At 48.6% G+C, this 25,679-nt stretch overlaps 1 protein-coding gene across 14 annotated transcripts in view; it reads right to left on the bottom strand.

Annotated features, from left to right (window-relative positions):
• Positions 1–25,679, bottom strand: part of DCAF1 (DDB1 and CUL4 associated factor 1) — a 466,661-nt gene that overhangs the window by 246,016 nt on the left and 194,966 nt on the right. For all 14 annotated transcript variants that reach the window (XM_029599562.1, XM_029599550.1, XM_029599554.1 and 11 more), the window contains 2 exons: positions 12,309–12,410; positions 10,356–10,514 (listed from right to left, as the gene is read on the bottom strand). In XM_029599562.1, the coding sequence (XP_029455422.1) occupies positions 10,356–10,514; positions 12,309–12,410 (261 nt within the window). The remainder of the gene's footprint in view (positions 1–10,355; positions 10,515–12,308; positions 12,411–25,679) is intronic.

Genomic DNA, 25,679 nt, shown 5'->3' on the forward strand with positions numbered 1-25,679 from the left:
CTTATTTATTCCCAACCGCTACGTTAAAGTTTATACCCCTTTATAATAAGATTAATGATCCAGGTAATCCGTTGAGTTGTACATAGTTCTTGGTAAATCATTGACTTGTACATAGTTCTTACTTATATGATATCAATTTGGCCATATAACGTTTATGCCCCATATTATAATTGCTAAGTTAATTATTAACTGATAAGATGCTTGTATCTGTAATGCTCCTTTCTATTTGCACGGTTTCATTGTTAACCCTCCAATTGTACTGTTTTCTATGCAAACCCTCTATTTGTACAGTGTTTCTTTGTAAACCGATACGATGTGCAAACTGTATACAAAAACCTTTAAAATTAATAAATAAATAAATAAATAAATAAGATTGAGCTTAATACCGGTGTACCTCAAGGTTCCGCCTTGTCAGCCACTTTGTTCAATATTTACGTATTGCCAGTTTGCCATCTTCTGGCTGGCCGCAGTCTGAACCTTTATATTTACACGGATGATATACAGATACTCGTCCCTATCACTGATACAATAGAACAGACTTTTCAATTAATTACTATCTACTTGTCCGCAATCAAACAACTTCTCAGCCATATGAAACTCGCTTTAGATATGGAAAAAAACTGAGATCATACTTCTGGACAGAAAATCAAAAAATATTACTAACACATTAAATATGCCAAATAATATTAAGATAAAACTCGTAGAATCAGTAAGAGATTTAGGAGTAACTATAGACTGTGAACTAAATTTTAAAAAACATATTTCCACAAAATTAAGAGGTTACTACAAACTGCTAGTGCTTAGACGGCTAAAACCCTTACTAGATTTTAATGATTTCCACTCAGTGCTACAGGCTCTCATTTTCCTCACTGGATTATTGCAATTCTCTATTGGGCCTTCCACAATCCTCCTTGCATCTTCTTCAGGTACTGCAAAAACCTGCAGCCAGAGTTTTAACCAATTGCAAGAAATGAGAACACATCACACCAATACTGATAAACCTACACTGGCTCCTGATCACACCCAGAATATGGTACAAAACCTGCTGTATTCTTCACAAGGCAATCCACGGACAGAAAACTGACTGGTTAAATTTCTCAATCCATTTACACATCCCACACAGATCACTGAGATCGGCAAAGGTCTACTTCACGTCCCTTTAGTCAACACGGCACATCTGGCACTGGTTCGAGATAGAGTTATTTCTATTGCAGGGCCAAGTCTTTGGAACACTATGCCAGCAGAGCTAAGACTTGAAACAGAGATAAAAAAAATGTAAAAAAGATCTAAAGACCTGGCTCTTTGAGCAAGCCTATATGGACGATCTAAAAAAAGGTCATTAATATCAATAAGTCCAAATATTTTACTTTTATTTTATGATGTACACTGCCTTTTAAGTTGTTTTCTGTCTCCCTCTAGACTAATAATGTACTTTTATACAGTGATGTATTTTTCTTGAACGTTTTTTGGTTTTCTTGTAAACCCTTGTGATGTTAACACGAACGACGGCATATAAAATTTTTTAAATAAATAAATATGGTACACAAGGCCATTTTTATTGGCACAGTAGTAGTGACACTGAATAGCAGCTGCTGCGCTAGTAAAAATGGGAGGCTGCTGCTGGAGCCCATCCTGCAGCGGAAGAGAGAAAACTTGGTAGCTGCCAGCAGATCTCCTTCCACTGGTGGCTGAAGATTAACAGGTGAGGTAGGCTGCACCCACAGTGGCCAAAGAGAGACAGAGGACCCAACAGACCCCATCCTGCTGGTGGCTGAGAAGAGGCCCAAGCAGTTCGAGTGCATGTGTGAGCCTGTGTGTGATTGCACATGGGGGAGAAAGCAAGCATGTGTGTAACTGCATGCAACTGCAAACACGTGTGTGACTGCATGGGGGAAAGAGCGCGTGCACGTGCGTGTGATTCCATGTGGGGAGAGAGCGCATGAGTGTTGTCCATGAGAGAGTCAGAAAAACGTTTGTATACACCATTCCCCACCCGAACTAATTTATGACAATCTCAGGGCGACTGGAAATGAAAAATTTGTTAGGTATGAAGAACAGGTTCTGTTTTTGTTGGGTTTTTTTTTGGGGGGGGGGGGAGGTGTTTTGTTTTTTAAAATTCTTATTAGTTTTAATTATTGGATGTTATTTGATTGCTGTTTAGAAATATTTTGTGTGTTTGGAAAATTAAAATAATGTGTATGAATTTATTATTGGATATTATTCTATTTGTCAGCTGTTTTGAAATATTTATTTTTCATTGGAAGTTTGTGATAAAGCGACAAAGAATACAAGCACAAACAGAACATTCCATCTTGCCACAGATTATCATCTCCCAAATAACTGTCCCCCCTAACAAACCTCTACTGCTCTAATTTCAACTGAACATACAGAAAAGCGTTCGAAAAATCAACGTGTAAATTACACAAAAGAAGAAATATGGCAATAGGTATTACATTACAAATTAGTCTCATAGCCCATATCCACCCTCCCTACCTAGCCCTATCTAGTTAGATCCCCCCCATACACCCACAGCATGTCCAACTCACCACTAGCAGATGAAGGGTCTGCAGTCAGCACACCCTCTGGTGGGATGCTCTCATCCTGGAGGTCACAGATATTTGGTGAGGTAATGGTTCATAGAACTGATCATATTGGCTTCAGACTCTCCGATGAAGGCCATGTATGTGCAGACAAGTCAGAGATACTATATGCACCGCAGCTGCCATGTGACCAAGAACAGAACAAAATTTGTTGATAGTCCTGCTGAAGGAAGGCATTTACTAGACTCATCAATTCAGCTCTTTCGAACTAAAAAAAATTTATCCAGGTTCCCACGAACTGAATTCTTTGAGTCAAACAGGTTTGACTTGTCAAAGTTGACAGGAAACCTAGGGATAGAGGAATCACGTACAGAAGGACGTCAGTGGGCCAAGGGAAGCCAAAGCATCCGCGCCCTCCGAGCCTTGCTCCCTCCAGCGGCTGAAGAACCGATTGGCCTTGGCATTGCGCAAGGTCACAATGAGGTACAGGTAAGGGGGACCCCACCTGTCGACAATCAGATCCATAGCTTCTTCCGAGAGTTCCCACTCTCCCGGATCGAGCGCTTGACAACTGAGAAAGTCGGCCTGAACGTTCTCCTTGCCCACGATGTGGGAGGCCGCCAGGCACTCCAGATGTCATTCCGCCCAGACGAAGAGCCGGCTAGCTTCTAGGGCCACCAGGCGACTGCAGATGCCCCCCTGATGGTTGATATAAGCCACGGTGGTGGAGTTGTTGGAGAAAACCCTCACCGCTTTGCCGCATATCAGGGGCAGAAACTCCTGCAGCGCCAGACGCATCACCCGGGCCTCCAGGCGATTGATGTGCCAGCGAGTCTGAACCAGCGACCAGATCCCCTGAGTGGACTGGGACAGACACCCCCAGCCCGAGAGACTGGCATGCGTGGTTACTATCGTCCACTGTGGAGATCGAAGTGGCATTCCCCGGAGAAGATGAGGAAGCGAAAGCCACCACTGCAAGGCGGCGACGGTAGAGTCCAAAAGAGGGAGGACTATGTGAAACTGTTCTGACACCGGCTGCCAACGGGATAGCAAAGCTTTCTGTAATGGTCGCATATGAGCAAAAGTCCAGGGAACGAGGTCTATGGTGGAAGTCATGGACCCTAAGACCTGCAGGTAGTCCCAGGCCGTTGGAAGAGGTAGCGAGAGCAGATTCCGAACCTGGTCGATCAACTTGAGGGCCCGCGCACGAGGCAGAAATGCCTTGCCTACGTGAGTGTCGAAGTGAGCTCCCAGGAACTAACACCTGGGAGGGCTGAAGCTTGCTCTTGGAGAAATTCACTATTCAACCGAGAAACGCAAGGAGAGCTAATACCCGATCCACCGTCTGTCTGCAAAGAGCCTCCGACTTGGCCCGTACAAGCCAGTCGTCCAGATAGGGGTGGACTAAGATTCCTTCCTGGCGGAGGGCCGCCGCCACCACCACCATGACCTTGGTAAAGGTGCGTGGTGCGGTCGCGAGGCCGAAAGGTAGGGCGCAAAACTGGAAATCCCGGTTGAGGATGTGAAAGCGAAGATACTTCTGATAATCACGGTGAATCGGAATATGGAAATACGCCTCTGTCAGATCGAGTGAGGCGAGGAACTCTCCGGGGCGAACCGCCACAATGACTGCTCGCAAGGTTTCCATGCAAAAATGTGGGACCTTGAGGGCCCAGTTGACCCTCTTGAGGTCTAAGACTAGCCAAAACACCCCGTCCTTCTTGGGAACCACATAGTAAATAGAATACTGGCCTGCGCCGAGGTCCGCTTTCGGGACCGGGATCACTGCACCCAGATCCAGTAGCCTGACGAGGGTTTGCTCTTCCGCTTCCCGCTTGAGACGACCGCATGGGGAGAATACGAAGAGATCCAGTAGGTCGAGAACAAGTTCAAAAGCGTAACCGTCTCAGACAATGTCGAGGACCCACTGGTCCAACGTGATCTTGACCCATTCCTCGAAAAACAGGGAGAGTCGACTGCCCAGAAAAGGAACTGAGGAATGGGTCGACTGAACTTCATTGTGTGGCAGGCTTTGGGGAGGGGCGCTGGGACTGGCCCTCACGAAAGGAACGACGCCCACAAAAGGGCTGAGACCAAGATTGAGACCGAGAAGAATAACCCCTGGAGGAATTACCCCGTCCGCGGGGCGTATACCTCCTCTGTCCCTGGAAGCGAGGATGGGAGGGGGGTAAAGGAACGAGATTGTTTCGGAAGGTCCTCCGGGAGCTTAAGAACCTTATTTTCCCCCAAGGAGTCAATAAGCTTCTCAAGGTCCTCGCCAAAAAGCAACTTACCTTTGAAAGGCAACGTGCCTAGCCGGGCCTTGGAGGACGGGTCGGCCGACCAATTGCGCAGCCAGAGAAGCCGACAAGCGGATACCGCCGATGCCATCGCCTAGACGCGCAGGAGATCGTAGAGCACATCAGCCCCATATGCGATGACTGCTTCCAGACGTTCAGCCTGCTCCGCCTCTGCAGACGGGAGGGTCCTGGGTGCCGAGTAATTGTTGAACCCACCTGAGACCTGCCCGCTGCATGAGACTGCTGCAGATAGTCGCTCGGACCCCCAGAGCCAGGACTTCAAAAATACGTTTCATATGGGCCTCGAATTTGCAGTCCTGTCCGTCCTTCAGGGATAGTGGTGTGCTTGGTGACCGCAGAAACCGAGGAGTCCACGGTGGGGATCTTCAACATGTCTAAGCATTCCTCCTGGAGGGGGTAGAGCTTATCCATAGCCCGCCCCACCCGGAGTCCTGCTTCGGGAGACTCCCATTCGCGCAAGAGCAGCAGCTTGTGCATAGGATGAAAAGGAAAAGCACTTGCCGGGGCCCTGAGTCTCACCAGGACTGGGTCCATATTCTTGGGCAAGGAGGCCGTAAGGGTATCCGCCGGGGGCCCCTCCAGCCCCAGCACCTGGAGGACAAAAGGGATGAGGGGCTCCAACTCCTCATGCTGAAACATGCGGAGAACCCTAGGATCGTCCCCCTCCAAGGGTGGGAGTGTGCTCGCTAAGTCAGAAGTGGGATCGGGATCCGGAAGAACTGGATCCACGGGGGGGGGGGGGGGGGGGGGGGGGGGGGATGGGGGCCACCCCCGGGACCACCCGCACGGACTCTGGAGGTTCCGCGGCAGGACATATAGGTAGCGGCGTGGGGTGCGGAATTTTCGCCTTGGGGGGGGGGGAGCCCTCCTCCTCCTGCAAGCTAGCCAAATAAGACTTATGGAGGAGGAGAACAAATTCTAAGGAAAAACGAGTTTTAATTTTCCCGGGGGGGGGGGGGGGGGAGGAAAACAAAATCGCTAAAAACTGGCTCCCCAGCCCCAGGCAGCTCCAATTCAGGAGCTGCAGAAAAACCCAAGATGGCCGCCGTTCCCGGGCTTTGTCGACCCGGGAACAGCCTGGCCATGCGCTGGGGAACTCGTCCCCGGGCTGGATTTGCCTGCCCTGCTGAGGAGGGGCCTTCCTCACCAGGTAGGCTGAGCAGAGCCCCTCGCGCAATAGGCGCGAAGAGGGCTGCCCACAGGCAAGGCAGGCTGCTGGCCGCGGCATCCCCAATGAAGAAGAGCCGTGCGCTGAAGAAAAAAAGCTAAAAATAACTATGATTGGCAGCCCGCTGACAGGAGCGGAGGCAGGGGAATGAAGCCTGCTCGCTCCTGCCTGTCTGGCTGCCGGTTCAAATCCCGGGTAAGCTGAAAAATAAAATTAGCTTAGAATTTGATATTTTATTTTATTTATTATCCCTTTTTTTTTTTTTTTTCTCTGAGCACAACAATGGAGCCCTATGCTCCCTAGGCAGCCGGGGGGGGGGGGGGGGGAGAGATGAAAGACTGGACCACCAGCCTCGGTCCCCACACCTGGAAGAAAGCACGGACTCAGGCTATGCTCCGCACAAGGGGCCAAGCCTCCGAGTCCGGCAAGAGCCAGGAGACTGGACCATCTCCTGCACAGACTAAAAAATTAAACTCCTCTCTTCTTTTTTTTTTTTCCCCCCCCAAGAAAGCCAAACAAGATCCCTAAGGAGAAGTACTTGCTTGATCCCAGAAGAAAGGAAGAAAAAGAAGGCTGACTAGCCTAAATCAGGAGATCGAAGGGTGAGCTGATCCACCTGCTGGAGACAGACAAATACTGAAGGGCTGCAGGGTAGGTCCTGTCCTCATACAGGATACCCTTTCAGTTTTGGTCTGTCTCCACCTGCTGGAAAGGAGGCTCAACCCACAGTCTGGACTGATTCAGGTAAGTACAGGGAACCTTGCACTTATCCACATTAAATTTCATCTGCCGTTTGGATGCCCAATTTTCCAGTTTTACAAGGTCCTCCTGCAATTTATTACAATCTGCTTGTGATTTAACTACTCTGAATATTTTTTTTTTTTTATCATCTGCAAATTTGATTACCTCACTCATCGTATTCCTTTCCAGATCATTTATAAATACATTGAAAAGCACAGGTCCCAGTACAGATCCTTGAAGCACTCCACTGCCCACCCCCTCCACTGAGAAAATTGTCCATTTAATCTTACTCAGTTTCCTGTCTTTTAACCAGTTTGTAATCCATGAAAGGACATCGCCACCTATCCCATGACTTTTTACTTTTCCTAGAAGCCTCTCATGAGGAGTTTTGTCAAATGCTTTCTGAAAATCCAAACACACTACAGGAGGAATAGCCTAGTGGTTAGAGCAGTAGGCTATAAACCAGGAGACCAGGATTTGAGCCCCGCTGTCACTCCTTGTGACCTTGGGCAAGTCACTTTACCCTCCATTGCCTCAGGTACAAAACTTAGAATGTAAGCCCTCTGGGGATAGGGAAATACTTACAGCACCTGAATGTAAACCGATGTGATATCTCAAATCGATTGTTGGTATATAAAATAATAGAATAAATAAATCTACCGGTTCATCTTTATCTACATGTTTATTAACTCCTTCAAAAAAGTGAAGCAGATTTGTGAGGCAAGACTTGCCCTGGGTAAAGCCATGCTGACTTTGTTCCATTAAACCATGTCTTTCTATATGTTCTGTGATTTTGATCTTTAGAACACTTTCCACTATTTTTCCTGGCACTGAAGTCAGGCTAACCGGTCTGTAGTTTCCTGGATCACCCCTGGAGCCCTTTTTAAATATTGGGGTTACATTAGCCACCCTCCAGTCTTCAGATACAATGGATGATTTTAATGATAGGTTACAAATTTTTACTAATCGATCTGAAATTTCATTTTTTAGTTCCTTCAGAACCCTGGGGTGTATGCCATCCGGTCCAGGTGATTTACTACTCTTCAGTTTGTCATTCAGGCTTACCACATCTTCTAGGTTTACTATGATTTGGTTCAGTCCATCTGAATCATTATCCATGAAAACCTTCTCCAGAACAGGTATCTCCCCAATATCCTCTTTAGTAAACACCGAAGCAAAGAAATCATTTAACCCCTCGATCATCTAACGGTCTGACTCCCTCGCAGGCTTTCTGCTTTGGATATATTTTTAAAAGTTTACTGTGAGTTTTTGCCTCTATGGCCAACTTCTTTTCAAATTCTCTCTTAGTCTGTTTTGCCAACACATGTTTTATCCTATTTTCTTCTGTTGGATCCTTCTTCTAATTTTTGAATGAAGATCTTTTAGCTAAAACAGCCTCTTTCACCTCCCCCTTTTTAACCATGCTGATAATCATTTGCCGTCCTTCCACCTTTCTTAATGTGTGGAATACATCTGGACTGTGCTCCTAGGATGGGTTTTTTTTTGATGAACAAGGTCTTTGCCTCTTGCACACTTTTTACCTTTGTAGCTGCTTTCAGTTTTTTTCTAAGTATTTTTCTCATTTTATCAAAGTTTCCCTTTTGAAAGTTTAGCACTAGAGCCATGGATTTGCTTACTGTCCCCCTTGCAGTCAATTCAAATTTGATCATATCATGATCACTATTGCCAAGAGGCCCCACCACCATTACCTCTCTCGCCAAATCATGCGCTCCACTGAGAATTAGATCTAAAATCGCTCCCTCTCGTCAGTTCCTGAACCAATTGCTCCATAAAGCTGTCATTTATTCCATCCAGGAACTTTCTCTCTCTAGCATGTCCCCATGTTACATATAACCAGTCAATATTGGGGTAATTGAAATCTATATGAAAACACGTGGTATTTAGAAATCTTTTAGAAAATAACAACGCTGTAGAATTTTCTCATATAAATTTAAGGACCATCATACCACCCCCAGTGTTCACAAGTTGAACTTGCATTTCATGCACTTTCACAGGGTCACATTTAATCAATTGGTCCAAGGAACTAGCATCAAAGTTCAATTATTTGTATTTTTTACTATATATTTAAAAAGGGGTCGACTTTCCTTATTTGTAGGTTGTCGGGGTTACTCATCCCGTAGCTGTCGGAGTCACTTGGACAAGTGACTCCGACAGCTACGGGATGAGTAACCCCGACAACCTAGGCGATCTCACCCAGGTGACCAAAATGTGAGCACAGAAAAACACCTGAGCGCTGATGGAAGCGCACGGCCACTAGGCAGCACTTAACGTGGGTGCTCAAAATTCAAGTATTTTATTTATTTATTTAGCACTTTTATATACCGATTTTCCAGTAACAGAATTACTAATCATGTCGGTTTACATTCTAAACAATAACCATGACAAGAGGATGTCTTACAATAAACAGGTAGATTGAACTTGGATAAAAATAAATGGGGTTAACAACAAAGTAAAAGTTATGGGGCCTAATGTAGGCTGGAGTTAAGAGCGGGTGTTGGGCATAAGGCTAGGTTTTTAATATTGCTCTCTGGGGGTTACCAATGAAAGGGATCATAGGTTGGAATTCAAATAAAAGCTGAAGTTAGGAGAATGCTTGGTGAATAACCAGGTCTTGAGTCTTTTCTTAAATACAATAGGGCATTGCACTAGTCTGAGGTCTGATGGGAGAGAGTTCCAAAGTTTGGGACCGGCAGTGGAGAAAGTGCTTTACTGTGCACCCAAAAACTGAGCATACAACTGGACACACAGCGAGACTCATATGCTGGACCGACAAACCAGTAGAGAGCAGCCTCTGAAAGCGTGTGAAAAGCCATTGTAGCCTACCAAACTGTGCGCAGCAAAAAGCCTCAGAGCGGGGCCTAGCCTACAGAGGCTGCTCAAACTGCCCGCAGCCCTCAATCTCCCACGGAGCGGGACAAACTTTGGAATGGCACGCTGAGCTCAGATACCAGGCGGGAGAAGAAAGCCCTAACAGTAAAACCTCCTGCTAAGTCTCTTCTTCCTTTTAAAAACAAAAAAAACCTTACCAGAGCTCAGCCTTACCTGGATGAGCACAAAGACTGTCTCCAGCTACGGGGGGGAGAAGGCAATTGCAGTCACCGCCACATTTTGCTTCCTGCTCATTCTGCCTTTTAGCCACTCAAGTAGCTAAGTCCATGCTGGGAAACCCAATTACCAGACCAAGGAACACTTCTAAGGGACCTCAGAAATTGCCTCAGGAGCTCTCAACTGGGGGATGGATCTTTAGGTATCACCGCAGGAGAGCTGGGCTTTCATTTCCTTAATTTAGATTTCAAATTTCTCCTTCCAAAAAACTCGAAGCAATCATCATAGGGAGATGCACATCCACCATCTGCTGGAGATAGAAAATACTGGCAGACTGGAGTTACTGCTAGACTATATATTTTGTGATGTCAGCTTGCTCAGTCTCAATCTGCAGGCAGGGGAGCATAAACCCACTGGTCCTGAGTCCATCTGTCTACACGCTAGGACATTTTAATTATATAAAACTGCACAAGGAGGTTCAGAGTAACTGTGCAAGTAGTACAGAGAAAGGCATCTTACCCGCTCCATGGCATCTTGATTGTATGACAAGTAGTATAGGCACATGGAGACTCCTGTGGCAGACATGGAGGGACGTGGGATTTCCAGCAGCTTCTGCACTCCGCCATGGGCTACAAACTCCGCTGCAAATTTATTATGGAGTAGTAAGGATGCTAAGTGCTGGAGAAAGAAAGACAGAAAAAAGGAAGAGGAAAAAACGGTCACTAATTTTCTTATTTTGATTGATTGTACCCTCATTTTCTGCCCACCTAATATAAATGGCTGAATTCAGGCCTCCTTGCTGCCATGGGCTACAAGGGAAACTTCCTCCAAAAAGACAAGTCCATCAGAGCTATAATGTGCAGGCCGAGGTAACCCTCTCCAGCAGACTCTGTCCTTAGCCCTTGGATTACATAAGAACATAAGAATTGCCATGCTGGGTCAGACCTGGGTCCATGAAGTCTAGCATCCTGTTTCCAACAGAGGCCAATCCAGGTCACAAGAACCTGGCAAGTACCCAAAGATTAAGAAGATCCCATGCTACTGATGCCAGTAATAGCAGAGGACATTCCCTGAGTCAACTTGATTAATAGCAGTTAATGGACTTCTCCTCCAAGAACTTATCCAAACCTTTTTTAAACCCAGCTACACTAACTGCACTAACCACATCCCCTGGCAACAAATTATAGAGCTTAATTGTGCATCGAGTGAAAAAGAATTTTCTCCGATTAGTCTTAAATGTGCTACATGCTAACGTAATGAAGTGCCCCCTAGTCCTATTATCCGAAAGTGTAAACAACAGATTCACATCTACTTGTTCAAGACCTTTCATGATTTTAAAGACCTCTATCATATCTCCCCTCAGCCATCTCTTCTCCAAGCTGAACAGCCCTAACCTCTTCAGCCTTTCCTCATAGGGGAGCTGTTCCATCCCCTTTATCACACCCATGATGCACTATCCCTCTTTTGGACAGGATGTGGGATGGAATCACCAGCTGCACTATCTTTTTTTATTTTTATGTTTGGTTTTTTTTTTTAATGAGAATGACATAGGTAGTGAAGGGAAGAGCTTTGGGTACTTTTTTTGTTCAGCAATGCAGAAAGCGGGAGGGAAGGAAAGTGAGAGAATTCCATCAGTGCACTTTTTTTTCCCTTTTATAATCTTTTATACTAAAGAATGGAGGCTCTTTCTTTTTTTATTTGTTTTTTTTTTGTTTTTTTTTTAAATCATTGGGCTGGGAGAGGGAAAAGAACTGCCTAAAGCCCAATAAAAAAAAAAGAAGAGCTCCCACTCTCACCCCCTATGTTGTCTGGTTATTTGTATTCACTTTGTTGTGACACACCAACCACTTCCTCTTCTCTTCCCTCACCCCCCCCCCCCCAATCAGCATCACAACCTTCTCCCTCTCTCCATCCCTTTGCACCATCATCTTTTCCCTTCCCTCTTTCCCCCACATCATCCTCTGGCAACACTCCCAGGACCACCTCTTTTTTGTCCAGGTAAATTCTGTGCAGGCTATGATTTGCTCAGACAAAAATTTTTTTTTTAAATGTATATTCTACTTTTTGTGATAATTCAAAGTGGATTACATGCAGATATTTCCCTATTCCGAGTCAGCTTACAATCTAAGAGTCTCATTTACTATGCATTTTTTTCCAAGGGCACAGAATGGCAGGAAAGCCTTAGTAAATCAGGCCCTAATTTTGTACCTGAGGGTGAAATGTCTTGCCCAAGGTTACAAGTCTGGTTCACAGTCTGCTGCTCTAATCACTAGGCTTGCTACTCCACTTTAGCCAGAGAAAACACTTCAAATCTCTGGGTTTCTCCAGTTAACTAGGAAAGCTAGCCAGACAAACCCTTTGAATATTGATCTCATTGTTGAACAATCCCAGCTTCTGAAGATTCAGACATGCTGTACTGGTAGAAACACAGCATTTCTGGAAACGCAAGCAACAGACCTCCACACAACTTACCTTGAGTGCCTCAAAAGTGAGAAGAACATCATTTGTGCGCTTCAGGTCAATATAATACATCATGAGCTCCCGTGATCCCAGTTGCATGAAGATTGGCAACAGCTGAGGTAGGAGAAAGTTTAGACATAATTGACAGCTTAATCAATCATCACAGGGTGCTTGTAATACTATGCTGAAAGGTCCAACTCATCACACATTGTCCCCCATTTTATGCTTAGAAGAAATAAACGATGAAGAGGCCAAAAGTTACAGTACACTGATTTATAAAGTGGCATATAAAACAGCCAGCTCCAACATGGGCTGAAATGCAGGTAATCTGGTGGCAGTGGGAGGTTTCTCTCCACAACTGCAGAACTTTTTAAAGGCTTTTTAAAAGCTCTATAAAAGAAAATTATTACTTACCTGCTAATTTTCGTTCCTGTAGTACCATGGATCAGTCCAGACCGTGGGTTATGTCCCCAATCCAGCAGATGGAGTCAGCCAAAGCTTTGAGGGGGCGTCACCATAAGTACTACTACCCCCTCTGCAGGAGTTCAGTATCGAGTATATCAAAGCCCGAGTAAACAGAAACCCCCGAATTGGATCAAGTTTAAACAAGACGGCAACAATAAGCCGCTGATTCTAAATAGAGAAAACTGGAACCATCCCACTAATGGGTGGGAGGTCATGAGTATAGCGTGTCAACCCCCAAGAGAACGGTGACAAACAGTGAAAACTGGGAACACGTGAAAAACAGCAGTAAAGACACTACCATACCATGAAGAACAGCTGAGCAGAATTAGAACCCAAATACAGCTGAGCAGGATTAGAACCCAAATGCGGTGGGCGTCTGGACTGATCCATGGTACTACAGGAACGAAAATTAGCAGGTAAGTAATAATTTTCTTTTCCCTGTACGTACCTGGATCAGTCCAGACCGTGGGATGTACCCAAGCTTCCCTAAACCGGGTGGGGTCCTGCGAGGCCTGCTCGTAGAACCTGTTCGCCAAAGTGTCCATGGACGGACGAGGCGAGGTGTAGTCTATAGTGTCTTGAGAACGTGTGCAACGATTTCCAGGTGGCCGCTCTACAGATTTCTTGCGAAGAGACCGAGCGGTTCTCCGCCCAGGCCGCCGCCTGAGAGCGTGTAGAATGCGCTACAATGCCGAGCGGGGGAGTCCGCCCCACCCCAATGTAGGAAGCGGCAATGCCGGCCTTCAGCCATCTGGCAATGGTCGTCTTCGAGGCCTGAGATCCCTTCCGGGGACCGGACCAAAGGACGAAGAGATGGTCAGAAGTCCGGAAATCATTCGTAGCCTCCAGGTAGAGACGCAGAGTGCGCTTGACGTCAAGGAGACGGAGAGACCGCGGCTCAGACGAAGAGAAAGATGGAAGTTCCACCGTCTGGTTCACATGGAACGCGGACACCACCTTCGGAAGAAAGGAGGGCACAGTGCGAAGCGAAACTCCAGAATCGGAGAACCGGAGATAAGGCTCTCTACATGACAGAGCCTACAGCTCCGAAATGCGCCGAGCGGAGCAGATGGCCACCAGAAACACAGTCTTGAGAGTGAGATCCTTGATCGTCGCATTCCGCAGTGGTTCAAACGGAGGTCCCGACATGGAACGTAGTACAAGGTTGAGACTCCAAGAGGGACAAGGGTCCCGCAATGGAGGCCGCAAGTGCTTGACCCCCTTGAGAAAACGGACGATGTCCGGGTGTTGTAGCAGAGATCCTCCGTCACGCAGGAGTGAGCCAAGAGCGGCCACTTGAACCCGAAGTGAATTGTAGGCGAGCCCCTTATCCACCCCCGCTTGTAGAAACTGGAGGATCTGAGGGACAGACGCCTCCGTGGGTCTCGTGTTCAGGCCAGTACACCACAGCTCGAACACCTTCCAGACTCTCACATAGGCCACCGACGTCGAAGTCTTCCGAGAACGCAGCAGCGTTGACACTACCGCCTCCAGGTAGCCCCGTCGCCGAAGGCAGTGCCTCTCAAAAGCCAGGCCACAAGACAGAAGAGTTTTGCCTGGTCGAAAAATACCGGTCCCTGGTGGAGGAGGCGGGGAAGATGTCCCAGCCGGATGGGTCCGTCGATTACCAGGTGGAGGAGGTCCGCAAACCAAGGTCGTCTTGGCCACTCTGGCGCGACGAAGATCACAGTCCCCTGATGAGCCTCTATCCGGCGGAGTAGTCTTCCCACCAGCGGCCACGGTGGGAACGCGTATAGGAGCAGGTTGGCCGGCCACGGGAGCACGAGAGCATCTACGCCCTCCGCCCCCCGCTCTCTCCGGCGACTGAAGAAACGAGGAGCCTTGGTGTTTTGGGCGGACGCCATGAGATCCAGGTGGGGGGATCCCCACCGCCGGACGAGCAGCTGCATCGCCTCGTCAGAGAGGGACCACTCTCCGGGATCCAGAAGCTGGCGACTGAGGAAATCCGCTTGGACGTTGTCCACGCCCGCGATGTGCGAGGCCGCTAGACGGCCCAGATGCCGTTCCGCCCACTGCATCAGCATCGCTGCCTCGAGCACGACCTGCGGACTGCGAGTGCCGCCCTGTCGGTTGATATAGGCCACCGTAGTCGCGTTGTCCGATAAGATTCTGACCTCCCGATTCCGAAGGAGTGGCAGGAAGTGGAGGAGCGCTAGCCTGACCGCTCTGGTCTCCAGACGATTGATGGACCACTTCGACTCCTCCGCGGACCACGTCCCCTGCGTGGCGCTGCGGTCGCAGACTGCTCCCCAGCCTACGAGAATGGCGTCGGTGGTTACCACTACCCAATTTGGTAGATCGAGGGACACGCCGCGAGCCAGATTCTCCAGATCCATCCACCAGGCCACTCCTGGCAAACTGAGGCAGCGGGAGGATCACCTGGTAGTCCTGCGAAAGTGGTTTCCAACGGGATAGAAGTGCTCTTTGTAGAGGCCGGAGGTGCGCAAATGCCCAAGGGACCATGTCGATGGTGGAACCCATCACCCCCAGGAGCTGCAGATAGTCCCAGGAGGTGGGAGCTGGTAATGCAGAGAACGCTGTATGTGCTCCCGCAGGGCGAGCGCCTTGTCCTGACGTAGAAAAACCGCGCCCAGACGGGTGTCGAAAGTCGCCCCCAAGAAATCCAAGCGCTGCGAGGGCACGAGGGAGCTCTTGGAGAAGTTCACCACCCATCCCAGGGACTGCAGAAACTCTATTACTCTGGCCACTGCAGCCTGTCCATGCCGAAAAGACTTCGCTCGGATGAGCCAATCGTCCAGATAAGGATGAACTAGAATACCCTCCTTCCGAAGGGCAGCCGCCACAACTACCATGATCTTGGTGAAGGTGCGCGGGGCCGTTGCCAATCCGAACGGGAGCGCCACAAACTAGAAATGCTGATCCAGAATCTTGAACCGTAGAAGACGATGATGCTCCCAGCGAATGGGGATGTGAAGGTAGGCCTCCGTCAGGTCCAAGGAGGCCAGGAACTCCCCTCGATATACCGCCGCGATCACCGAACGCAGCGTTTCCATGCGGAATCGGACCACCCGGAGGGATTTGTTGACTTCCTTCAAGTCCAGTATGGGGCGGAAGGAACCGTCTTTCTTTGGTACCACGAAGTAGATGTAATAATGGCCCGAGCCCACCTCTCCGGAGGGTACGGGCACAATGGCGCCTATCTCCCACAGTCTGTCCAGCGTCAACTGCACCGCCCTTCGCTTGAGGGCCGAGCCGCAGGGGGAGAAGATGAACCGTCCCTTCGGAGCGCGGACAAACTCCAACGCGTAGCCGTGTCCTATGGTGTCCAAGACCCACTGATCCGAGGTGATCCGCGCCCACTCCTCGTAGAAGAACGCCAGCCGCCCCCCAATCCTGGGGACGGCGGAGTGGGCGAGCTGAACATCATTGAGAGGACTTGGGAGAAGGTTGTCCCGCCGCGGAAGCGGAACGCGCGGGGCGGCGCCCGCGAAAGGAGCGCGACCAGGGCTGTGACCTGGGGGCAGAGGGCCTGGACGCCGCCGGTCTGTAATTCCTGTAGCGCCTTTGTGCCCTGGCTCTGGTCCGAGAGGACGAAAATGCCCTGGTGGAGCGATACCTGTCTTCCGGCAGGCGATGAACCGCGTTTTCCCCCAGAGACTTGATGATCTGGTCCAGATCCTCCCCGAACAGGAACTTACCCCTGAATGGCAGGGAACCCAGACTCGACTTGGAGGACGTGTCCGCCGCCCAGTTGCGGAGGCATAGGAGTCGACGTGCCGCCACCACCGAGGCCATGGAGCGGGCGAGGACCCTAAAAAGATCATAGGAGGCGTCAGCCCCGTACGCCACCGCAGCTTCCAGCCTATCCGCCTGGGCGGCCTCCTCAGCCGGCAACACCTGAGAGGTGAGCAGTAGCTGCACCCAGAGAAGACTGGCCCGCTGGGCAAGCGAGCTGCACATCGCCGCCCGCAGCCCCACCGCGGAGACCTCGAAGACCCGCTTGAGGAAGACTTCCAACTTGCGATCCTGCGTATCCCTTAACGCCGCTCCACCCATCACCGGTATGGTCGTCCTCTTCGTGACCGCCGACACCGCGGAGTCCACCCTGGGTACCTTGATGAGATCCAGAAAATCTTCCGGCAGCGGATACAGCCTCTCCATGGCGCGGCTGCCCTTTAGAGAAGCTTCCGGGGCATCCCATTCCCTGGTGAGAAGCTGCAGGAACGACTCGTGAATGGGAAAAGCCCGAGCCCTCGGACGAAGGGCTGCCAGAACCGGATCCCCCTTCTTTGAGGAAGTGACGACAGCGGGCGCCACGGGAGCTGGCGGGTCCGGCGGGGGATCGAGGTCCAACCCCTGAATGATTTGCGGGATTAGGTCATCCAGCTCTTCCCGCTGGAAAAGGCGCAGCGTGCGCGGATCCTCTCCCTCTGAAGTGGAGTCCCCTTGTCCGATCCAGGGGAAACTGGGGCTGACCCAGTTCCCCCCGAGCCCACAGGGAGCCGGGTGTGAGCGGAGAGCTGTGGGGCCCCCACGCCCGCTGGAGCGGGGGGGGGCCGGATAGAGGGACGAAGGCCGCGGTAGCTTGGGTGGAGGCGGTCCCGCGGGAGCAGCAAGGTCCTGCAGGTAAGCTGTGTGCATCAAGCGGATAAACTCCGGGGAAAACCCCGGCCTACTCAGGGGGACCTCCGCGGGTGGGGGCCCCGGGGGACCCTGCCCCTGCGGGTCTGCCTCCAGATCTGTCTCCGGTAGCAAGTTCGGGGGAGAGCCCTCTGAGGCATCCCCGTCCCCCAGCGCTGTCTGAGCTCCTTCAGGGCGCAGCGCATGCAAGATGGCCGCCGTTCCCGCCAGGAATGGGGGAGGGGCCGGCCCACGCCACCCGGGCAAGTCTGCCAGAGGGGAGAAATGAGTGAGGGACCGAGACGTGCCTTCCCCCCCGGGGAGGCACCGAGCACAGATGCCCTCCCTCGAAATGCGCGATCCTGGCTCGCCGCAGGCCGAGCAACGCGATGGCCGCAGCATCGAAATCGCGAGCAAAAACAGCCCCGGCAGACCAAAAACACCCGGGTAGCCTCGGGGGGGGGGGGGCCGCGAGATGGAGCGCCGCTGCGGGGGGGCCCAGATGGCCTGCACTACCCGCCGAAGTAAAAGCGGCGCCGCGGGGGGGCCTTCCTGGCCTCACAACCCGCTGAAAGCGATCTCCCTGCTCCCCGCTGCAGCCCACGAGGAGCCGGCAAAATGGCCACGGGAGAGGGAGAAGACGCTGGGCGGCCGGTCCCACCGGCAGCCGCGTCCAACCTAGCTGAAAAGTAAAGCTACAGCAAAAAAGAAATGCAACTTACCCCGGTGAACCAACAGACTAGCGCTGGGAAAGGAGAAAGAGAGACAGTGAGCCAGCACAACAAGGAAGCCACGCCTCTCCAATTAAGTAATTAACTCTTTTTTTTTTTTTTTTTCCAATGAAGAACAACTTGATCCAAAACAACTAAAGCTAACAAAACAGAGAAGAAAGACCCAAACAAGGGAAGCAAACAGGTTACAGGTAATCGGGAGCAAGCCCAGATTCCCCTACTCGCATCTGCTGGAGTCAGAAGATACTGAACTCCTGCAGAGGGGGTAGTAGTACTTATGGTGACGCCCCCTCAAAGCTTTGGCTGACTCCATCTGCTGGATTGGGGACATAACCCACGGTCTGGACTGATCCAGGTACGTACAGGGAACAGCCAGTTGTTCCTACCGTCCAGCAAAGCACCAGTGATAAGGACCACTCACAGAGTTTTAGTACAGTGAAAGTTTGACAAAAAACAAACAGACATGCCTGCAGTGAATCGTCCCATCCCTATCCTTCCTACTCCAAATTACCCAGCCACCTGTCACTACCCATTCACCGATCCCCTAGTCAGCCAGTCACACTTCATCCCCTAAACCACTCCCCCCCCCCCAGTAAGTCAGCCAGTACCACCTACTCAGCAGACATGACACACCCCCAGATGCCAGCTGGGCAATCTTCCTGCTGATGCCAATACAAGATCTCTTATAGTCACACACAGGCACTGCAGTTCAGAAATTCACAGAACAAGTGCATGGCTCAAAGTCACCAAGAGCCACATGGTGGGACTGGAGGAGCGCTCTATTTTCAATGGCAGAAACATCCACACACACTCCAAGAGAAAAAACAAATATTGAGGTAGAAAATCCAAAGCACCATAGCAAAATTCCTAGGCATCATGACAGCTGGGATTTGTTGAGCTCTGGTATAAGTGGCTCCCCAATATGAAAGCCTCACAAGAAGTGAACAGGCACATGCCCTCCAACACATCAAACTACTGCAACTGTGCAAGCACAATCCCCAACTTTGCACTGTTACAATGCTTCCAAAAAAGTCTGCTGCTCACTTCCAGTACTGCCTTCCCATACCACAACCTTGCTGCTTTCCCTTCATTGATTTCTTACCAAATATAGGATTACACACAAAAATTATCCCTCTGCGATATACTTCAGCACTACAAATCCACTCACTCCCTCTGTTCTCAGGCCTGCACCTAGCAGGCAGGTGCCTTCCTATTTCCTAGCATTCTCACTAATCAAACTTTGTGTGGAACAAATCCTGACTAGAAATTCAAGATGCTATGTCCCTATATTCAGCTCCAAATTAAAATCTCATCTCCGTCTTGCTTCTCCTGACTCCTTATCCCTCTCTGCTTTTTGCCTCAGTTTACCATTTTAATTTGCTCTGTACTATTCTTTTACTGTAATTATTACTATGGTACTGTAAAGCAGTGCTTCTCAACCTTTGTTTTGTTGCACACCTAGCACAGAGTTCACTTTTTTGTGGCACACCAACCACTTCCTCTTCTCTTCCCTTATCCCCCCTTCCCATTGGCATTATCTCTCCCTCCCTTGGCACCATCTTCTCCCTTCCCCCTCTCCCCTAGCATCATCTTTCCTTCCCTCTCCACCACCCCCTGGCATTATCACTTTCCCTAGCCCTCATTCTCTCCCCCCACCCCTATCACCACCACCAACCCTTCCCCCATCTCTTCCCCTCCCCTTTGAATTATCACCACACTTCTATGCCCCATCATTATCACCTTCCCACTCCCTCCACCCTTCCCCCACCTCCTGGAATTTTCATCCCCTTTTCTCTCCACCTTCTTACCCCTGGCATCATCATCTTCCCTTCTACCTCTTCCCCAACCCCCTGGCATTATCATCACATTTTCTCTCCCCTCCATCTCTTCTCCTCACCCCTAGCATCATCTTTACCACCTTCCCTTTTCCTTTACCCCTCTCTCTCTCACTCCCTGAAATCACTACCTACTCTCTCCCTCCCTATCTTCTGCACCTCCCCTGCTATCATCATGCTTTTCCCTCTACCCCACTCCGTGTTATCACCTTCCCTTTCTCTCCAACTCTCACCCCACCCTCAGTCATCATCACCTTCCCTCTCCCACTACCTCTTCCCTGCCGCCCCTTGCATCACCGTCACCTTCCCCCTCTACCCCTCTCCTCCTAGCATCACCACCTTCTCTCTCCATATCCTCACCCTAGAATCATCACCACCTTCCCTTTCCTTCTACCCCATCCCCTTCTCTCCCACCCCCCTGGTATCAATATTTTCCCTCTCCCCCACCCAAGCAACATCAACTTCCAACACCTCTTCCACCCCCCACCCCCCCATCCATTCACATTAGAATGATCTTCCCTAACCCTTCACCCACCATCCTCCTCACTTTCCATCTCCCTCCACCTGGTATCATCACCTTCCCTTTGCCTCAACCCCTCTCCCTCACCCCCTGGCTTCATCAACTTCCCTCTGCCTCCATCGCCTGGCATCACCCTCCCCCCACAGTAGCCTAAGCCTTCACAGCTATAGTCCCCAAAATGGCCACCGTTCCCGCACTCAGCGGGAACGGATCACTGGCCTCCTGCCATGCTTCCTTCGCCCCCCCCGGATCGGCAAGGAAACATCAAGATCGGCGCCATCCCTGCCAAAGCACCTTCACCAGCAGAGAGACACCAGGAGCAGCGCGAGTCCTGAGACAAGTACATTAACTCGCGGCCACACAGGGAGCTTCAGAGCTGCTTGGGCATGTCAGCAAAAAAAACCAAAAACACACAAACCACGCAGTAAGGAGCCAAACGAGGGAGGGACAGGGCAGAGAGACCCCTCCAGGGACCACCAGCAAGAAAAGAGAGAAGTGACCCCTGAGCCACCTCCCTGCACCACTGGTGCCGGAGAAATGAAAAGTAAGGCAGAGAGAAAAAGAAAGAAAACTCCAATTTTTTTTTATTTTTTTTAAACAAGCTTTAAACGCTGACAAGGAAAGTCAAACAAAACAAAAAAAGAACAGCTCATCTGGAGCCTCTCTCTCTCTCCCCAAGCCCGGATGGTGAGGAAACTGGACCACCAGCTGTCCACCTCCAGGGTGTGGAAAATGGAGTAATTTGGGTCACCAACCCTTCTACTAGGAGGGATAGTCCCACCAGGAACTGCCAACCTCCTAGGAGGTTGCAGGTGGTACACCAGGTTATATGCCAGGGGTGTACAAAAATTTCTCTGTCTCCATCTGCTGGAAGGGAGGCAAAGCCCAGACATCTGGACTGATCTGGGTACGTACAGGGAAACAAGTTTATGTATGTTACAAAACTTAAATTAAAAAAAAAAAAAAAAGGAATAAAATCAGATGGACAAAACTTACTTATTGCCATGTTCTTTCAGAAACTTAGCTATGACATGCCAAGAGCGTAACATGTAAATTTAAAGTCAGAACAGATTTCATGAATCCATACTCTAAGTGTGATCATCCTTGCCCAAACAATCTACTCATTCTCTTGTACTTGGACAAGATATGGTTCACCACTTTCTGAGCAGTTTTAAACCCAGCACTATCACTTCCTGAACCCCAAGTCTTAATTATAAACAGGGCTTCTAATCTTAGGTGTTTATAAATTGATAATTTAGGTGTTTATTTTCTAGCTAATTCAGGCTCTTTCCGAGTACAAAAAAAAAGTGTGTTTGTTAGTATTTTCAAGCCATAGGTACTATTGCTGGGTATTTTTTCAAGTTAAATTAACTACATAAATTTGTGCAGTCAAGGACTTGTCAGCATGAAAAGGCACAAAAACAGAAAGAAGGATAAAGGCAGGCAAGGAAAGGAGAGAGAGAGAGTGATATTGTGAAGAGATTAGAAGGAAAAGTTTCTTTTTTCAGATGAAAAAAGGTCCACAACAGAGTGGACACCTCTGAAGTAGAAAGATTGAGAAGTGATCCAGGAAAGCTCAGAGTGATTAAATGTTTGGTAGCTAGGATTCAGCCACACAAAATATGAGACCCATATACAATACCTCAAAAAGAAAGTCACATACATATGTATTTAGGGGGGTTTTTTTGTTTTTTTTTGGGGGGGGGGGGGGAGGTTGTTTTTTTTACAAATAAAAAAAAAACAAAACAAAAACATTTCACCTTTACACTCCTATACATAATACATAAAAAAACCCTCTCATACCCACAACTCACATAATGCTAATCCTAACAATTAGTCATACAACACCTATATATTCATTCATACTAACCCCAGTACCAAGAAGTGTCAATAATCCAAAGGAGTTGCACGTGATGAAGGCGTGAGAGACTGACATGCATCGACTGGGAAAAAGGCCTCAGGATGACAGTGCCTGATGATCTGAAGGTATTGAAATAATGTGACAAGGTGGGGCTAAAGCCAGAAGGATGCTGGTCTGCATAAAGAAGAAAAGAATTTTACTCAAATAATACAACACAATGTGTCATACAAAGGACTTACAAAATGAAATATATTGGAATGTAATTATATGATCATCATAAATACAACAGCAGCCGGCATTGATTGATTTGAATGACTCATCTCAGTTAGGCACAATAATTTTAAATTGGTCATAGGTGTCTATCTGAATTTAGTCCATGACCGGGGCCAAACACTTAGATCGAACAGAAATACATGGCAACTTAGCTTATGGAGCTGTGTGAGTGACATCGCTCTGACAGTTGGTTGTTGGCCACCAACTCAGTGACTAATATAATGAAGGACACTCCTTGATACATCCCTGAAGCAGAGAATACGCACTCAAAATGTTGCATCAGATGGATTATTGCCAGCCTGAAAGTAGCAGACTGCACTTTTGAGGATATATTTTTCCACTCCACCATTCAGTCCTTCATGGGAGCAACTTTTCCAAACAAAGAGTCCTCTCAGATAAGTGCTATCGAGTTTACTAACAGCACTTAAGTTGTGTGTGCAAATAAGTTTTTATTTGCATATTACAATTACAAAAAAATTGCTCTTTTGGCATGGGTTAAAGACACTATCAATCTACATGATCTTCTATTGATTGAGAGAAAGTCACTTATAATTGATGATTAAAATTATTGCACCTAGCTGAGACGCAGTACACTGACTTATTTAAGATGGTCATAATTACATTACAATATATTTCACTTTGCAAGTTCTATGTTTGATATCTTGTGTGTATTTGAGTAAAATTATTTTCTTTTTCATATTAATTCATTTTCCTCTTGGGCTACCTTGATAGAGCCTCATAAAGAGCCATAACCAGCAGGAAAAAGGAGGTGATAATACCCCTGTACAGGTCGTTGCTGAGGCCTCACCTGGAGTACTGTGTTTCATTCTGGAGGCCATATCTCAAGAGAGACAGGATAGAAGCAATCCAGAGAAAGACAGTCAAAATGGTGTGGAGTCTGGACCAACACACATACGAGACTGAAGTACCTAAATATGTATACCATGGAGGAAAAGGCAGGGGAGATATACCACAGACAAATACCCAAAAGGTATTAATAATGCACAAGAATCAAACCTCTTTTGATGGAAAAGAAGCTGTACAACTAAGGTCATGATCTGAAACTCTATGCAAGTAGGCTCAGGAGCAAGGTCAGGAAGTATTTCTTCATGGAAAGATAGTAGGTGCATGGAATGCCCTCCCAAAAGAAGTGACAAAAAAGAATGATAATGGAGATCAAAAGGGGATGGGATAAACAGTATTCCCATTGGAAGAGGATGGAAGTGAAGAAAGCAAAATTGCTTACCTGTAATAGGTGTTATCCCAGGACAGCAGGATGCAGTCCTCACATATGGGTGACATCATCGATTGAGCCCTGACACAGAAAATGTCTGTCAAAGTTTCTAGAAACTTTTGACTGGCACACTGAGCATGCCCAGCATGCCATGATATTCTCAGCCACAGGTGTCTCCCTTCAGTCTCGTTTGCTATTTTTCGCTCGCATCTTTTATTGCTACAAATGTTGCTTACCTGTAACAGGTTTTCTCACACAGGACAGCAGGATGTTAGTCCTCACATATGGGTGACATCACAGGATGGAGCCCAATCACGGAAAACTTCTGTCAAAGTTTCCAGAACTTTGACTGGCCCCTACTGGGCATGCCCAGCACGGCACCAACCCTGCAGCCAGCAGGGGTCCCCCTTCAGTCTTATTTCAAAGCTACAGGTAGTGCCGAAAAATAAAACAACAAAACGTTACAACAAAACTGTGGGGCGGCGGGCAGGTTTCGTGAGGACTAGCATCCTGCTGTCCTATGAGAACACCTGTTACAGGTAAGCAACATTTGCTTTCTCACAGGACAAGCAGGATGGTAGTCCTCACATATGGGTGAGTACCGAGCTGAGTATGTCTGAACATGCACCAAATGTACCCAACGGCGTGCAACAGGCACAACAAGTGGGGTGGAATTTGGTAGAGGGCATCCTGAACCCCACCGGGCAGACAGAAGGGCGTTGGTACGTCACGTTGGAAAAAGGTTACGCAGGACAGATTGGCCGAAGATGGAATCTTGTCTTCCGGCTTTGTCCAAGCAATAGTGGGCTGCGAAAGTGTGGAGAGAACTCCAGGTGGCAGCCCTGCAAATGTCAGGAAGCGGCACCGATCGTAGGTGTGCTACTGAAGTCGCCATGGCCCTCACAGAGTGTGCTTTAACACGGTCTTGAAAAGGAATGCCTGCTTGCTGATAGCAAAAAGATATGCAGTCCGCCTACCAGGAGGAGAGGGTCTGCTTACCCACAGGTTGCCCTAATTTGTTGGGATGGAAAGAGACGAATAACTGAGTGCTCTTCCTGTGGGCAACTGTATGGTCTAGGTAGAACGCTAGAGCCCGTTTACAGTCAAGGGTATGCAGAGCCTGTTCCCCTGGGTTGGAGTGGGGCCTGGGAAAGAAGATAGATAGTATGATGGATTGATTAATGTGAAACTCCGAAACTACCTTAGGCAAAAACTTAGGGTGAGTGCGGAGTACCGCCCAGTCCTGCAGGAGTTTAGTGTAAGGCAGATAATTAACTAGGGCCTGTAACTCACTAACCCTGTGAGCTGAAGTGATAGCCAAAAGGAAAATCACTTTCCATGTGAGATATTTTAGGTCACAGGAGTGAAGAGGTTCTAATGGTGGTTTCATGAGCCGCCCGAGAACCAGATTAAGGTCCCAAGAAGGGGCTGGAGAACGTAAAGGTGGCTTGATATGGAGCAAGCCTTTCAGAAAACGTGTTACGAGGGGTTGTACCGATATAGGGACATCCCCGACACCTTTATGGAAGGCGGCTACCGCACTGACATGCATTCTGATGGAAGAGGTCTTTAGACCTGATTCCGATAAATGCCAGAGATAGTCCAAAAACCTTGGGATTGGACAGGAAAAGGGATCAAGGGACTGCGAAGAACACCATGATGTATACCTTTTCCATTTATAGGAATAAGACTTTCTTGTGGAAGGTTTCCGTGAAGCAATCAGGACACGAGAAACCGAATCTGAAAGGTTAAGTGGTTGAAGGATTAACCTTTCAACATCCATGCCATCAGGGACAAGGCCTGAAGATTGGGATGGCGTAGACATCCGTCGTTTTGAGTGATCAGAAGCGGGTTCGTTCCCA

The sequence above is a fragment of the Rhinatrema bivittatum genome, chromosome 4 (assembly GCF_901001135.1).
Source record: "Rhinatrema bivittatum chromosome 4, aRhiBiv1.1, whole genome shotgun sequence".
Taxonomy (NCBI): Eukaryota; Metazoa; Chordata; class Amphibia; order Gymnophiona; family Rhinatrematidae; genus Rhinatrema; species Rhinatrema bivittatum.